Here is a 14,871-nt window from a genome sequence, read left to right on the forward strand (position 1 = left end):
TGTCACACATATCTGTTTCTTAGAAGTTAAGAAAATATCACAGACTAGAACTAATTGAATGCAATGTTAGTCCTGGTCAGCTATGTAAAAATACAACATATTAACTGAATGCAACCTGTGAACAAGTATTATTATATGAAACTAGGCACTTACAAATCTGGGAGACCTACACCAAAAGGAGAGCTGCATCTAGTTTTATAGTTTGCCTAATATATCCAATAAAATGAATACTTACTTAAAAAAAGAAATTTATATTAAAATAAATGACTAGTTACCATATTAATAAGTTAAATTAGTTATTACTATTTACTTAGATTGCAGTAGCACATAGGAATATCATTCACAGCCCAGGATCCTGTGAGATGAATGTCATAAAGACATTGAAAAAATAGATGTCCCTGCTTCAAAGAGCTTACATAGACTTTGATCCTAACCACACTTACATGACCAGCAAATTCTCCTTTCATAGTCTAAAGGTAATCCCATTTCAGTTTAATTTCTTTATATCTTTAAAAAATACAAATATATTGAAAGATTTATGTCTTATTCTATAAATCAGTATGTCTACAATTTAAATTTGCAGTAGCACACTGAATGACTCAATTGAGACCACCTTTAAAGCAATGAGTCAATCATTTGTCCTAAGTGTCTTCTTCTTACAAAAATAATTGAAATGAAATTATAAAATGCAGACAAAAAAAATCCTTCAGGAAAGATTTGGTCCTCTTGACTGCAGCAGAATGTTTTGTTGAAAAAAGGGCTTGTGAGTTCCAAACTAAACCTACTCCATTATAGCTTCTCATTCTTCCCCACATGTTTCCTCTTCTGTTTGGATTAATAACTATATTTTTATTTCCGTGCTTAGTTCAGGTCCTACTTTGTGCCTAAGGCTTGAGAAAGTCTCTGTAAAAACAGGTAATAACAACAATGACAATCATATTTATTTTAAAATAGCTGATATTATTTGAATTTCTGTCCCAAACAAACAGGGATAGAGATATCTCTGTAAGCACAGGCTTAGGCTGAAATTTTATTTAGGCTTAAAGTTTATTGGTTCAATAGTGACACTGTGAATAATAATAAAAAATGGCATTAATATCTTGTGTGTGGTGTAGTTGCCTCACCTCTATATTTAGCTCACTGTTGGATTTCAGGAGATCACTGGGAACCGTGCACAGAATTGATTCCGACTGCAGGAGAAGTTGTTCACAGCTTTTGTTTCCAACTTTTAGCACCTCACCTTTAACAGCTTCTGAATCAATATAATTTCCCTTGGAAAAAAAAATCAATTTCATATTACATAACCATCTCATAAAAGTTAAGTAGTTACAAGTCTGGAAAATATTTTTAATGAAAAATAAATTGTGAAATAAAAGACTAATGAGAATTTACACTGTTCTCTCAATTTGCGTGTATAGGCTTATTTCATGTAAATGCTACTTTGACAGAGGGGCCAGTGTAGGATGGTAAACTTTACAGATAAAATCTGCTGTCGCTCATACAGCTCATACAGACTTCTGAAATTTTAAATGTCTGAGGGATTAATCCTGTTGGTCCTGTTTAGATTTTTGCATAATTTGTTCAAGAAAGGACACATTATGTAACACTGTTGTTTACACAAAACTGGCATTATATTATCCACAAGCAAAAGGCATCTCAAACATTTTGTTTTGCAAGTGGTTATGGTAGCAGAAATGAAGCTTTCAAAAAGAAGTAATTAATTAAAATAATACACAAGTCTGTTAAAATCATGTTCCACAGACCAAAAAGGAAAAACCTTGGTAAAGATGAGGCATGAAAAGTACACTTCTTACCCAGAAAACCTGCTCTCACATCCCAGACTTGGATGAGAAATTATTGCTTCTGATATTGTCACAGTAGAATCCAAAGACCAAGTTTAGGATCTTTCGTGCTCAGGAAAGCACGGAGATTCATCTTTGGTGAATCTCTGTGTAAGAGCTGCCCTAGCTCATGTACAGCCCAGCTCAAGATGAAAGAAGGCGTATATTAAGTGGGATTGAAGGGGAAAAGGGAGTATGGGACTAATACAGTCTATTTATATGGGCTGGATCTGGGAGTTTTCCACGGGAAGGGAGGAAGGCATCACAGCTGACACCACTGTGAAGCCTTGTATATTGGAAAGAAGACAAGAATCCCATTCTGAAGGGCAAAAAATAATCTTACTTTGGCATATGTTTTAGATCTGCTTCACAATGAGACTGAACCCTGGGAAAACTGTAATAAATGTATAGGAGAGCCAGCTTAATGTCCTATTTTGATGGCAAAGCCACGCCCCAGGTAAATGCTTTTTAATCGCTGGCCATAAAAGTCCATTTTGCACTCTATCTTCTGTCTAGTCAAAGCCATTCTGTTTGGTGTTAAGTAATAAAATATTTCTGGGCTGGGGAGCATATGAATGCTTATTGTTTATTCATTTGGAGACTTGTGGCAGATTGTGAGCCATCTCTTTCCTCTGAGTGATGTACCTCGTAAGATTTGAATTTAATTCTTCCATCTTCAAGATAAATATATTATCCTGGAGAGTGTGGTTGATTGGTCTCTTCTTCACCAAAGACTAGAATTTTTTCTCCACCAAAACTGATGCAAAAATGGGGAAAAAAAATCATACTGATATTTCCTAAGGCGGTCTTTAGCCAGTTATAAAGATGACAACCTTATAATATATTGTAGTTTCAAATATATTCACTATGATGTCTAAATATATTAGGAGTTTCAAAACGCTTTCGGCAGTGGGTTTGCTTTTCTTGGGACAACAGAATTTGCCTACAATTTTAGGAAAAGGAGGAAATTGGCTCCTGTGAGAACTGAGAAAAAATATTTCCTCTTTTCAAACGTGTATTACCCCCTTCTTGGTGAGCAATGCCCTTGAATGCAAGCTGGAGAAGTTAATCTTCAAGCTGTAGTGGGTAGCTGTTGCAATCCAATCTGATAGCACAGCCATCTCACAACTTTTAGAGAGATGGGAAAAACTTGGTTTTAGTAAAGGTCTAAAAGCAGCAGAAGGTGTGGAAATTCTGAGACTGGTGTCAGAAGCATTTTTGAGGCTCCTAAGCAGAGTGAGCAGGTTGACCTGGGAAAATGAGGAATTACTGCAGCTGCAGAGGTTCCTCTTCAGGTTGCTCAAAATACCACAGTTTCCATATTGCTGTCACTTGGACCAGGTTTTGAGTAAAAATTTCCTACGCAATGTGAAAGAAGAGTGACAATAGAGTGACCTATAAGGAGGCAAGAAGATTTCCTTAGGATTGTCTCATAAAGAAAGTGTTGCACTGGCTTAAGAATAGAGTAGACAATTTAGTAAGTCTTGTCCTACTCTGAGTTTTAAGACAGAAGTGCCAGAGCACAGCCAAGATGTGCTGTATAGCATGACAGTTGTTACACATTGAATTACAACTAGGCTATGTATTTCTCTAGTGGAAGATTTATATTTGCAAATATACTTTAGTTTCTGGTGGTCCATGCCTAGGCCTCCTCTGGAACAATGCACAAAGTCCATGCACCATCTTAGTGCACAATCACAACCCCAGAACAGACCAGGCCTCTGGGCTAACTGAAGAAAGGTGCTTTTCTTATTTATTTGTTGCTTAGGGTTTTTTGGTGGGTTTTTTTTTATTTTTTTTATTTTTTTTTAAGGTTTTTTGGGGGGTTTGGGTTTTTTTCACAGTTAGGATGCTCTTGTCTGTCAGCTGCCCAGCTTGCAAGTCTGGATCAGTGGCTTCTGGGGGAGGCAGCAGGTGGACTCTCTACTTTTCAGCAGACTCAGCAGTGAAACACCAGAATTTCTCCTGCCCTGACAGCTTTCCATGTTGGGAAAGGAGATGGGAGCCCTTCTGAAGTGGTGTCTTCATGGTGTTGAAGCAGAGAGTTGTCTGGTACCACTCTGTCATGACCCCTCCGACTGGGGCATGGTGGGCACCAAGAGACTTGAAAGAGCCACACAGCTGGCAGAGCAAGACAGTGATGATGTGGGACATTGAGAGGCTGGCACTAAAGAAAAGGAGGACTGGCATTTGTGGCACACAGTGCCCTGACTGTGTTTTAAATAAAAAACATAATGTTTTCTTGTGTATAACATTTTCTTGCAAAAACATCTTGTGGTCATCAGGGGAAACCAAACAGAACATTTCAATTGGTACCCACTGTCATTTGGTGAAAGCCAAATATGTCACACTAGATTAGTTAGATTGAAAAACTTGTGATAAAAGCACCCTCTGCCCCTCTGAAACTAATTAAGAAAGAGATAAAAGAACTTTGGTTTGGTAGAACAGACTGTTCACTGAAGCAAGCTGCCATTTAATTTCATGCTGAGCTTGCTTAATTACTCCACAGAATATGATCATGAGGCATGTAAACTTGTGTGTGTATTTTTGAATGTGGGTATGGGGCAAGGGGAAAGTCTTGCCAATATGGCTTGTAATGCTCTTTTGGCTCCTGACTATAGTTTATGAAAGTTGTCTCACAGTTTGATAGAAGCACCCCACTATAACTAATTCTATTTAGAGGAAGATGTTAAATTGGTGCCTGTTCATGCTTCATTCTAGCAGACCACCTTTCATTAATGCTGTTCTCCAGCTGATTGCCAGGAAATAACATCAGGCTTAGGGAGACATCTGCCTTGGGTGCCACCACTACAGATCAATACTACAAAATTGTGACTTTGGTCAGTTGTCACTATGACAATCCTCAGTCAGCCTTTCTTATCTACAATTTTTTTTTCCCAGCAGTACACAGCACTAGAGACTTCTTCAGAGAGAATAAAAGAGTAAGCAAAGTAGAGAGTTAAAAAAACAACTAATTTTGAAGATTATAGAGCAAGTCCTCATGGATGCACTTCCAGGCAGAGGAAGGACAAGAACATGAGTGGGAGCAGCCAGTACAAGTTTCCCAAGAGTGTATTTTGCCTGCCCAACCTTCTAGGTGGACAGGACTGGCTCTCTAGATGAAAGGAGAGCATTGGACAAGCAGACCTTGGTTTTAGCAAGTTTTGCAACACAATCTCTCCTAGCAATGAAAAAAAAACAACTTAGCATGGTATGGACTGGATGGATGGTATATAAAATGAGTGCAAAACAGATTGGACAGAGATCAAATCTTTATTTGTCAGTGGCTGATAGTGGAACAAATACTGCTTAAGATCTTTTGACAGCTTGGACAAAGGGATAGGGTGTACTGTCTGAGCTTTCAGATGATATCAGACTTAATAAAATGAGTGATATGCTGGACTATAATGTGAAATTAGGCAGCAGTATGCCACTTTAGTGATGAAGGCTCAGCACACATTTTAGCAGCAGCAAAGTCAGTAGATTGAAGGTGATTGTTCTGCTCTGGTCAGCATTTTTGGAGCTGAACTGTGAGAATTGTGTCAAATTTTGAACCCCACAGAAAAAGAGACGTACTGACAAACTAGATGAAGTACAGAAGAGGGTCACTGAGCTAGGAGGGGAGCTCTAGCATAAGATACACCATGCAAGGCTAGTGGAGCTGAGTGTTTTAAAGCTGTAGTGTCTCCATTCTTGGAGATTTTCAAAACTCATTTACACAAAGCCATAGGCAGCCTGACCTAATTTTTATTTTAGCCCTGTTTTGAGCGATGGGGTTAGACTATGAAGACCTCCAGAGGTTCCTTCCAATCTACATTATTCTGATTTTTTTCCCAAATTAGTCCTCTTTCCAACTGGTTGATATGCATGACTTGGAAAATACTGGAAAACACTGCTGTCATTGCACAGAGGCACTGAGCCATGCAGCAGCTATATATTCCCAGATCTGTTGACCTGCACACCAGAACTCTTTTTAGCATTTCTCCATAACTGAACAAGAGATTTGCTCTGCATTGAGAAAGAAGTGATCATATGGCTAAGAGCTCCAAGTACAAAAAACGATGTAAAAAGTAAAAATCAGACCAATTATTCTTTGGTATTTGCCTAAAACACTTTGCAGAGATGGATTAATATGCAGAGTTTGACTGGAACTCAGCATGGCTGACGGGAACTCTGAAGTAATCCTTCTTGCAGCCCAGAAGCTGGCCCACTGGACCGTGTTGGATTCAAAGACAAGATTTCTTCATTGTGATGGGGGAAAAGTTTTGGCTTACAGAGCTATGCAGGAGTGACACAAAGAAATGACCTAAGCATTAAGACTGATTATCTTCCATAAAACATTTTTATAAATTATATTTTACCTAAGTTATAGACATCTATGTAAATAACAAATTAAAAAATGTGATAAGTATTCACAGATATCTATGTAAATAACAAATAAAAAATTGTCATAAGCATTCACTGTAAACTAGAAATACCCATATTTATACCTTTTTTATTTAATACTCACTAAAAACGAGACTTCAAGAAACTGGACTCTCGCAGAATGGATTTAACTTTCTCCATGGCACTGTAGTAGGGAGTGACCTGTGCTGCTGAGGACCCCAAATTCCTAAGAGATGCTTCTCAATGCTATGTAGGCTATTCTCAGTGCACTTTGAATAGACATTCAGCATCAACTTTGCATTTTTCATGGATCCATAAATATTTAGGTTATAGCAGTGACTGATCCTCATGAGTGACTTTGTGCACAGGCCAGAGTTTCCCTCAGCTCCAGAGAACCAAAGAAGCCAGACCACATATTTTGTGAGGAAGGACACATAACCATGTGACAGTAAGAGCCAGGGCTTACACACAGACCACATATTTCAGGTTCTGGGCTGCTGGCCATGTTTAATCCTGAACTGGTGGTACAGCCTATTGCACTCAGAAGCTGGTGCAGCATCGTCCTCCCATGAGGACAAGGAATGCCCCTCTCCCACTTCACCCGATGACAACAACCACCCTGGTACACATATCTTTGTTTTCAGCTCTGCCTCTTTTAAATGGTGACAACCAGGCTCGGATGAATGCAGTGCTGAACACAGTGCTCTCTCTGCCCTCGCTTCCTCGGGGCTTCCTTTATTGCATCAAAACGTCTGTTCCACGCTGTGCTGCTGATGTGCACTTGAGAATAATTGAAAAACTTATTTCAGCATTTCTTACCTTAATTTCCAGAACATTTTGGTTGCCTCTTGAGATGAACACTGTCTTTTCAAAATGCTTAAATACAGGATTATTTACGTAATCAAAATCAAAGTACAGGGAGCTGACACCATCAAAAATAAAGAACACTTTGGTCACAAAGGGTGGTTGGAGATTGAAATCTTTCAGTGAAGGTGTTGTACAGCAGATTATCTCTGAGCTAGAGCGATGGCTACATGCCTATAAGAAAAAAAAAGAGGCAGTTGCAGTATCTACATGCAGAGGAAGTCACTGATTAATGCAACTTTCTTTAACAATACACGTATATCGAAAAAATAAACACCAGGGGTCTTGTTCTTCTATAACCAAAGCAAAATCTTGATCAGTGCTACACAGCCTTTATGTAGAGCCGGGAGAAAAGTATAAAAACTTCACGTCAATGCTGTTTGCACTCTTGTTGAGGAAATGTTCAAGTAAACAAGCTTCCTGGCCTGATTGTTCACAGCACTTTTAAAGTAAATATTTTGCAGATAATTAATGGAAAATGATTTCCAAAGCCAAGGACCATCAGGAGGCTAGCCTGGTGTACTGAGCAGCCATAGTTCAGGTTACCCAGCCTGTCACGGTGACTGCAACATAGATTTCTCTTTATTTTTCACTACCAAAGCAATAGTAAGGGGCCAGAGGACCCCTTTGTTGGTAAAAGCCAACAATACTAACTGGAGCAGTGGAAAACAGAAGTAAAGCCCTGTTTACCCACAGTGCAGATAACATACTATGTTTCCAGAAAGGCACTGTGGACTCTGTGAGAAAGGGCTTAGAGCCAAAGCCACTGTGGATTCTGGGCCGCAAAAGCTCAGCAAAGTGTATCTTCTTTCTAAAAATGTATATTTAAGGCCCCAGATGTGTGGCACTTGGTGCCGAGGCTCATGCAAGCTCCTGCTGAGAGCGCTGCCTGTGGGACATGCTTTGCACTGTACCTCAGACCAGCAGGGATAAGATGTTCCCTCACTGCAGTGCAGGAGCAGTCTGACAACAGGCACAAAGTCACACCTGCCCTTCACTCTGCCACTACTCCTCATGGCAGCCTGCAGTGGGGGAAAGCTGCTGGTGCACCCCAGGATGAGAAGACCTTCCAGAGGATGCTCTGTGCTATGGAGATGTGATCCAGTACAAAATGCAGGACTCATCTGAACTGCCTTTGCAGTTGACAGAGGGACAACAGCTCATCTAGAGTGGGTTTAATCTGACCCACCTTAGACAACAATCTAATCTTTAATTAGATTAATGGTGCTCTAGAAGAGTCAGCTTTGTCTGGACTGTGAAGGTTTCTACAGGAGTACTTTGTTTGTAATGTCAGCAGCCCATGTACAAACCCCAGTGGCAGGCACGGTGTGTGCTGGGCTGCACCACACAAACTGCAGAGTGCCTTGTTTGTTATTGTGTACTTTCCTCCCTGTGCCTGCCTTTCATGCTGCCCACCAATGATACGGCTGAAGGACTTCTGGCACAAACAGAGTTCCTTTAGCTCCACAGAAGTGTTTCTCTTACAACTCTACAAACCTTCTGTAAGTAGTCCCTTTTGCACAGCGCCCGGAGAGAAGATCAAACTTCTTCTTTTTTTACAAAATATAAAGGAGCGTATCTGATGTGTGTCCCAGAAAGAATGGGACTAAGCTCCTTGTCATCATAAATCCTAAATTTGTTCTGCAAGAGATTTTCTTGGAAGATCAACAATGCTCTTGAATACCTTTGTGCATCCAGAAGAGGCCAAAATACATATTTTTCTGTTTTGTTTTTCAAAATAAATTTGTTCTCATTATCAAATACTGCCTGAAGGAGCCTTGAAATTAGTTTAAATTAATGCAATGTAATTTTGTTGATTCAAATCAGTGACATAACCACTCAGGCTGTATCAGCTATATACCCACATTAGCTGGAAAAGTGGGATTAAATTAGCTATCTGCAAATCAGGGGTTTTTGTTATCACCACAGCAATTCATGTTTCTGTGAATAATATTGTGAAATCTTGAATCTGCCAAGGGAAACATTTTCAACATTCTGAGCATTTGTTTTAGAGCTCCTGTGTGTCTGTGAGCCGTGAATTCGGCACTCAGTTAAATAACTTGGTGGAGCTCTCTGTGATGCTAATGGGACTTGCACGGGTGTATCTAACAGCCCATTTATATTCCTAGCAGAAATTCAGAAATATTTTTGTAGCCCCTATGTCAACAAGGTACACTGTGGGACTCAAGACAAGGCAGATTTTTGCTCCATTTGCTTACAGTATGAGATTTTCTTTTGAATGCCTTTTTATACACCACTGACCATATCTCAGGCTTTGTTCTATGATATAGATCTAGAAATTAATTTCAATTAGTATGGAAATAATAAGATGCATCATAAGTATAATGGATGATCAAGCCATACTTTTCCATGATGTATGAATATTTGGTAAGATATCTATCATATTGTGTCGATTCTTAAAAAGAATTACTAAAATATATATAATTATAAACCCAAGTAATCATTATATTTATTTGATTAATGTGAATTCATTAGACTCTTTATCTACTGTAGAGTAGTGATGTCCATTAAATGAATAGCAGTGGTATTCATAACTTTGTTTGTGGCTATCTATTAGAATCAGATACTTTACTTTATCAGGCTGGTCTCTGAAGCAGAAGCTTTCAGAAAATGATAAAAATCTAATAATACTCTTTGGAGGGGATGCAATGTGACTGATTGGTAAGGTCAAGAAAAATCTTATTTGCAATGCCCTTATTGGTACATGATTTGACATGACATTTTTACCTTGAAATTGGTTTTAGCAATTGAAGAATATGACGGTTTAGTTTTCAAGAAATATTGGATTGAGGATCTCCAAGAAAACCCCCCTAATTCAATCTATTGCCTTCTCAATTAAGATACTGCCTATCACCCAGCACCTTTAACTTTTATTTAATTAAACTTTAAAGTAGATTCACTTTAAAAGCTATGCCTACATTTTTCTTGTGACAATAATCTACATCTGAAGACAAAGAGGAAGAAAAAATATAAAAATTATGGAGCATTTCACAAGCATAAGTAAATGCTATACCCCAAAGGGAATAATAATCCATTGCACAATGCATATGACTCATCACTTAAGGTATGTATTCTTGTTCCATTTGTAAAATATGACCCTTGAGGCAATTAATTCAAACCTGACCTACAGAACCTGAACTTCAGTGCCCAATTCAATTCTTTTTCATCTGATAGAACAACAGGAAAAGTATGAGGGAGGATCTCTGAGTTCTAGAGGTCTCCCAGCAGCTGACCCAGATTAGAGAGGGGCAGCTGGATGTGTATTACAGGATCTGCAGCTGTCAGAAAGGAGAAAAGGGCCAATTTGTTCTTTCATAAAAAGTAAACTTTTGGAGTTCCAGTGAAGAATGAAAGATGAATGAAGTTAAAGACAGACCTGGAGACTGTCCAGCCATCCTTGCCAAAGGATGATTTCTCAATAGAAAGAGAACAAAATACAGGTCCAACATGAAGAGAAGCCCATTCAGAAGACTTTTCTGTGTAAAGCATATCCTGAGGGTTTTTCAGCAAATTCATTACCTTTTGCTCCCGTTTCTGGTGGTACAGTGAATGATCCTGATGGATTGGTAGCCTTTTAATTTTAGTTTTCTCCTTGAGTGAAGGCATGAGAGATGATACCTCTATTCTATCAGATTATGAGAGCGGAAGGTAGAGTAAAATCTCTCTTGCTCTTGGGTCTGAGAGCCAGCCCTCTGCGCAACATGATCAACACTGGCTGGGAGTCCAAATTCCTCCCTGGTCTTGGGATGGTCAATGTACCTTGTAGCACTGCATCCCTGGCACCCTGGTGATTTCACACAGCCTTTCCCTGACAAACCCTTTTCTTGGCAGGAGATGTGTGTGAGCTACAGATTCGGCACAGCAAGAAAGATGAATTTTCCCCTCTGTGGGGGAACGCTTCACTGGGATTCTGTGGCAGCTTTGTGCCATGGAGTCAAGAGAGATAGAGGATCCAAGCCTATCTTCGGATAGGGAATCCTGAATATCTTCAATAATCACACATTCACTACCCACACTTTACAGGGAATTTGTTTTATCATTATTTAATACATCTAAGGTAGACACTGCTGAATTCTAAGCATCTTGATGAATATGAGTATGGATTGCTTACAGACTTGTAAATATTGAATGAATTTTAGAGTATTTTAAAATTCTCCTGTAAAACAGCAGGAAATGGCACCTGGTAGGAAAAAATTAAAAAATGCTGAAGAACATTCAAAAACTACTTACTGAAGAGATAATTAAAAGTCTGTGGAAAGAGAAGATCTTGCATAGCTACAGAGTCAGTTGTTGAAGGTCATGTATTAAAAAATGTTTCTTCTTAGTTTTGCAGCCTTGCATATCTTAGGACATTCATTATTAGAAGAGATTAGACAGTGGGAATATATATCGAAATTAGTTAATGATGGAATATTAAAAATGCTATGAGAAAGGATCCCCAAATGACCACTTGTTCACTTTGGGAGAATCAATGCAAACTACAGGCTTTCAAAGAAAAAAACATTACTCCCAAGTGCTTCAGAAGCAGAAGAGTCATCTAGCATGACTTACAGCACAGGTTCCTGATCAAACACTATTCCAAACTGTGTCTTGGGTATTTTTACAGGCAATGAAAGGAGGGAACAAGCTGCTTCCCTGCTTGTGTACCTCACACAGGAACTGGATATGTGAACAGAAGTGAGAAGGTTTCTATATTCTTATGCATTCTCTAAAGCTCTTAGGAATTTATGCAGCACTGTCTAAATTTCTTCTTTTTTTCCCTAGTCAGAACAAATGATCAAAAGAACCCATGAAATAGAAATTAAAAAGAAACACATTGCAATTATTGAAACATATGGTTCAATACATTTTTTCACTCATTGAAATAAATTCAAAGAAGGCAAAATGTATTATTTTGACAGTATTAACATAAAATGTAATATAAATACAACAAGTGTGAACACAGTACTGAACAATTTTAAGGAAATTTAAATAAATATGAAAAGAATATTATAAAATGGAAACAAGGCATTTTTTGCTCTATAGAAGAAAAATTTTCAGAGATACTAAACTATAAACATGAAAGCTGAAAACCTCAACTAAAATTCTTCTTCTACAGGGGGCTGGCATACTGTGCTCAAAACCTTTCAGTCTCAGTGAAACTGCAATTCTTATAGGAAGTTCTTCCAGAAAAACCTTTACATCAGTCATACCACTCACCTCTACCACTGGGATGGAAAGCAGCAGAGAAAAGCAAATGCCCCAGGGCATGTCTGCTGGCTCTGGTCCCTGAGACTTTGGGATGCAGAGCATCCCCAACAGCTCCTGCTGTTTACAGAAATGACCCTCCACCTACACTGTGACTCCATCAGGACTCTAGGCCACAAAAACCTGAGGACAGAGAGCTGACAGGAAAAGGTGAGACCCATTTTAAACTGGGCACCACCAGCTCTAGGCAAATGGAAAAGGGTCTGGGAGGTGGGGAAAGAATGAGAAGAGCTGTAGGAAACAACACCTATCAGGAGAATTTGGATTAGTTTGGTTGTTTTAACTGGAAAAGAGAAAGGCTGAATCATAATTTAGTGCAAATATATAAAATTAGCACGAGAGACTGATAATCTGTTGCTTGTATCCACAGAGGGTTAAACAAGAAGATAGGTAATTAGCCACAGGATTTGGGTTAATTATTAGAAAGAAGTCTTTCCAAACCACTAGGTAAGCAGGTAGAGCAGCTCTCCCTAAAGCTTGTTTAAGCAAGATTGTGAAATTTCTTTCACGAGGAGCTTTAATAACAGCCTAAACAAGTATCTGTTAGGCAGTGGTCTGGGTACATTTGCTCCTGGCACAGGGAAGTGGGCCATGCTTGGCTGTTGTGGTCCCTCCCAGCTGCACTTTCCTTTGATGCTTTGGGATGTGCTTCAGTGCTGGCTTTGGTTTTCCCAAGAGCCAGAGTTTCTGAATGCTGACAAAAGCAGCTTCTTGGAGGAGACTAGTGAGAGAAAACTGAAAAGAAATTGGGCTTAAATAACAATTAAAAAAATGATTCATTTAGCTATCCTCTCCCAAACTAAGGAAGCAAAAAGACACATAACCTCAGCTATAGAGCTTCTTGAACACTTCCCTGGTCTGTTCAGGGAAACAACCTGTCTTCTCCTTTATAAATCGGATAGTTGGTCTGGATCTCTCGTGGAAATAGTTCCTCATTATTGTTTATTTTAATAATGACTAGATGAAATGTTGGGAGTTTTTGGTGTATCTCCCATGCAGAGAGCCCAGAACTTCCAGTGCAGGATGAGTAAGACTACAGCCATAGGCATCCTCCACCAGAAATTTCCTCATTTACACAGTACAATCTTGTTTTGCCACTTATAAATCTTCCCTTTCTACCTGAGAATTAATACTCTTCCTTTAGAAATATGCTTGAGGTAGAGAATAGTGGCAGAACAAATGGCTGCCACAGAGGCAGAGAAGGCAACTGAATGCCAGAAGCCTTTAATTTCAATAGAGCAAAAATATATTGCTTGGGCAATGTCAAAGTGAAAACCACTCTGGATTATAATCCATTTGAGGTTATATTCCACCTTTTGTGCAGGGAGAATGAATTTGTGTACAGCTGCTCATGCACTGGGGCAATTTCTTAGAGATCAGTGCAGGAGATTTGATTAGAGAGCAGTGGCAGGAGATTTGTTTGTTGGCAAATGCATGGTATGAAAAGAAAAAGAATAAAGGAGATAATTCTGACTAAGTCCATATCTTTCTTCAACAGCAGGTTAGAGGCAGGATGAAAGCAAAACACTGCTCAAAGGCAGGGTTGCTCCCCAATATTTTGGGGAAAAGAGTAAATTCTATGGTGTTTATTGCCTGGAGTTGCCTGTCACTTTTGACAGTGTATTTTCTTTAAAACTCCAGATCTTTCAAATCTCTTCAGATTCTAAGAAGTCATATTTGACAAGATATGCAGTATCAGGGCCTGAAGAGAAGCAATACTGCATATTCCCACAGGGGAACAGAAAAAGCAAACAAATTTACACAAAGCAAAATCTCAAGACGTGATTTCAGCAACATCTTTTCCTTCAAAATTCTTTGTGCTTAGAAATAATTATGCTCACATTACTCAAAATCTAATAAATTTTGAGTCTCGTAGATTTCACTGAAAGATTTTATTTTCTGGCTGATGAGTAAAGTGACTTTTTGATAACACTTAAAACTGTGTTTCATTGGAAAGGAACCGATTTTTAGATTAAATCTGAACCCATTAAATTACAAGCCACGACTACATGCTGCGGAAATTCAGGTCCTGACACTCATAATGTTATACAAATTAGGATCATGAAGAATATGATGACCTTGAAGCTATGAAAGACTGCAAATTTGCAGACATACCATTTAAAATGCATTGAGCAAACCTAGGTCTAATAGTTAGAATTCAATTCAGGAAACAGTGTATGATGATCATTAGAAATAAGCCGATGAATACGAACAGTAAGTAGCATGTCATAAAGAGTGTAGGTCAATTTAGCTTCAGTTAGACTAAACAAACCTTACAGGATAAGAAAATGTTGGAGGTACAACACAAATGTGTAGACAAAAGCTTACAGAAGGCAGTTTCAGTAAAACTAGATGACAAATGCCATGTTTGCCCTGTAAGAATTAAAGCAGATCACGTAGTCATATCTGTGTTTAGATTTGGACACGGTGTAGTGCCAACTTAGGGACAAAAAAAAAAAAAAAAAAAAAAAAAAAAAAAAATTTTATCTTTTTATTAACCCTTCTTTTTTAC

The 14,871-nt window shown here is 38.6% G+C and overlaps 1 protein-coding gene across 2 annotated transcripts in view; it reads right to left on the minus strand.

Moving 5' to 3' along the window:
- MET (MET proto-oncogene, receptor tyrosine kinase) overlaps positions 1-14,871 on the minus strand; it is an 86,621-nt gene that overhangs the window by 14,236 nt on the left and 57,514 nt on the right. For both annotated transcript variants that reach the window (XM_039726914.1, XM_039726913.1), the window contains exons 11-12: positions 7,047-7,265; positions 1,125-1,271 (exon numbers count right to left, since the gene is read on the minus strand). In XM_039726914.1, the coding sequence (XP_039582848.1) occupies positions 1,125-1,271; positions 7,047-7,265 (366 nt within the window). The remainder of the gene's footprint in view (positions 1-1,124; positions 1,272-7,046; positions 7,266-14,871) is intronic.

The sequence above is a fragment of the Passer montanus genome, unplaced genomic scaffold (genome assembly GCF_014805655.1).
Source record: "Passer montanus isolate IOZ18808 unplaced genomic scaffold, ASM1480565v1 scaffold6, whole genome shotgun sequence".
NCBI lineage: Eukaryota > Metazoa > Chordata > Aves > Passeriformes > Passeridae > Passer > Passer montanus.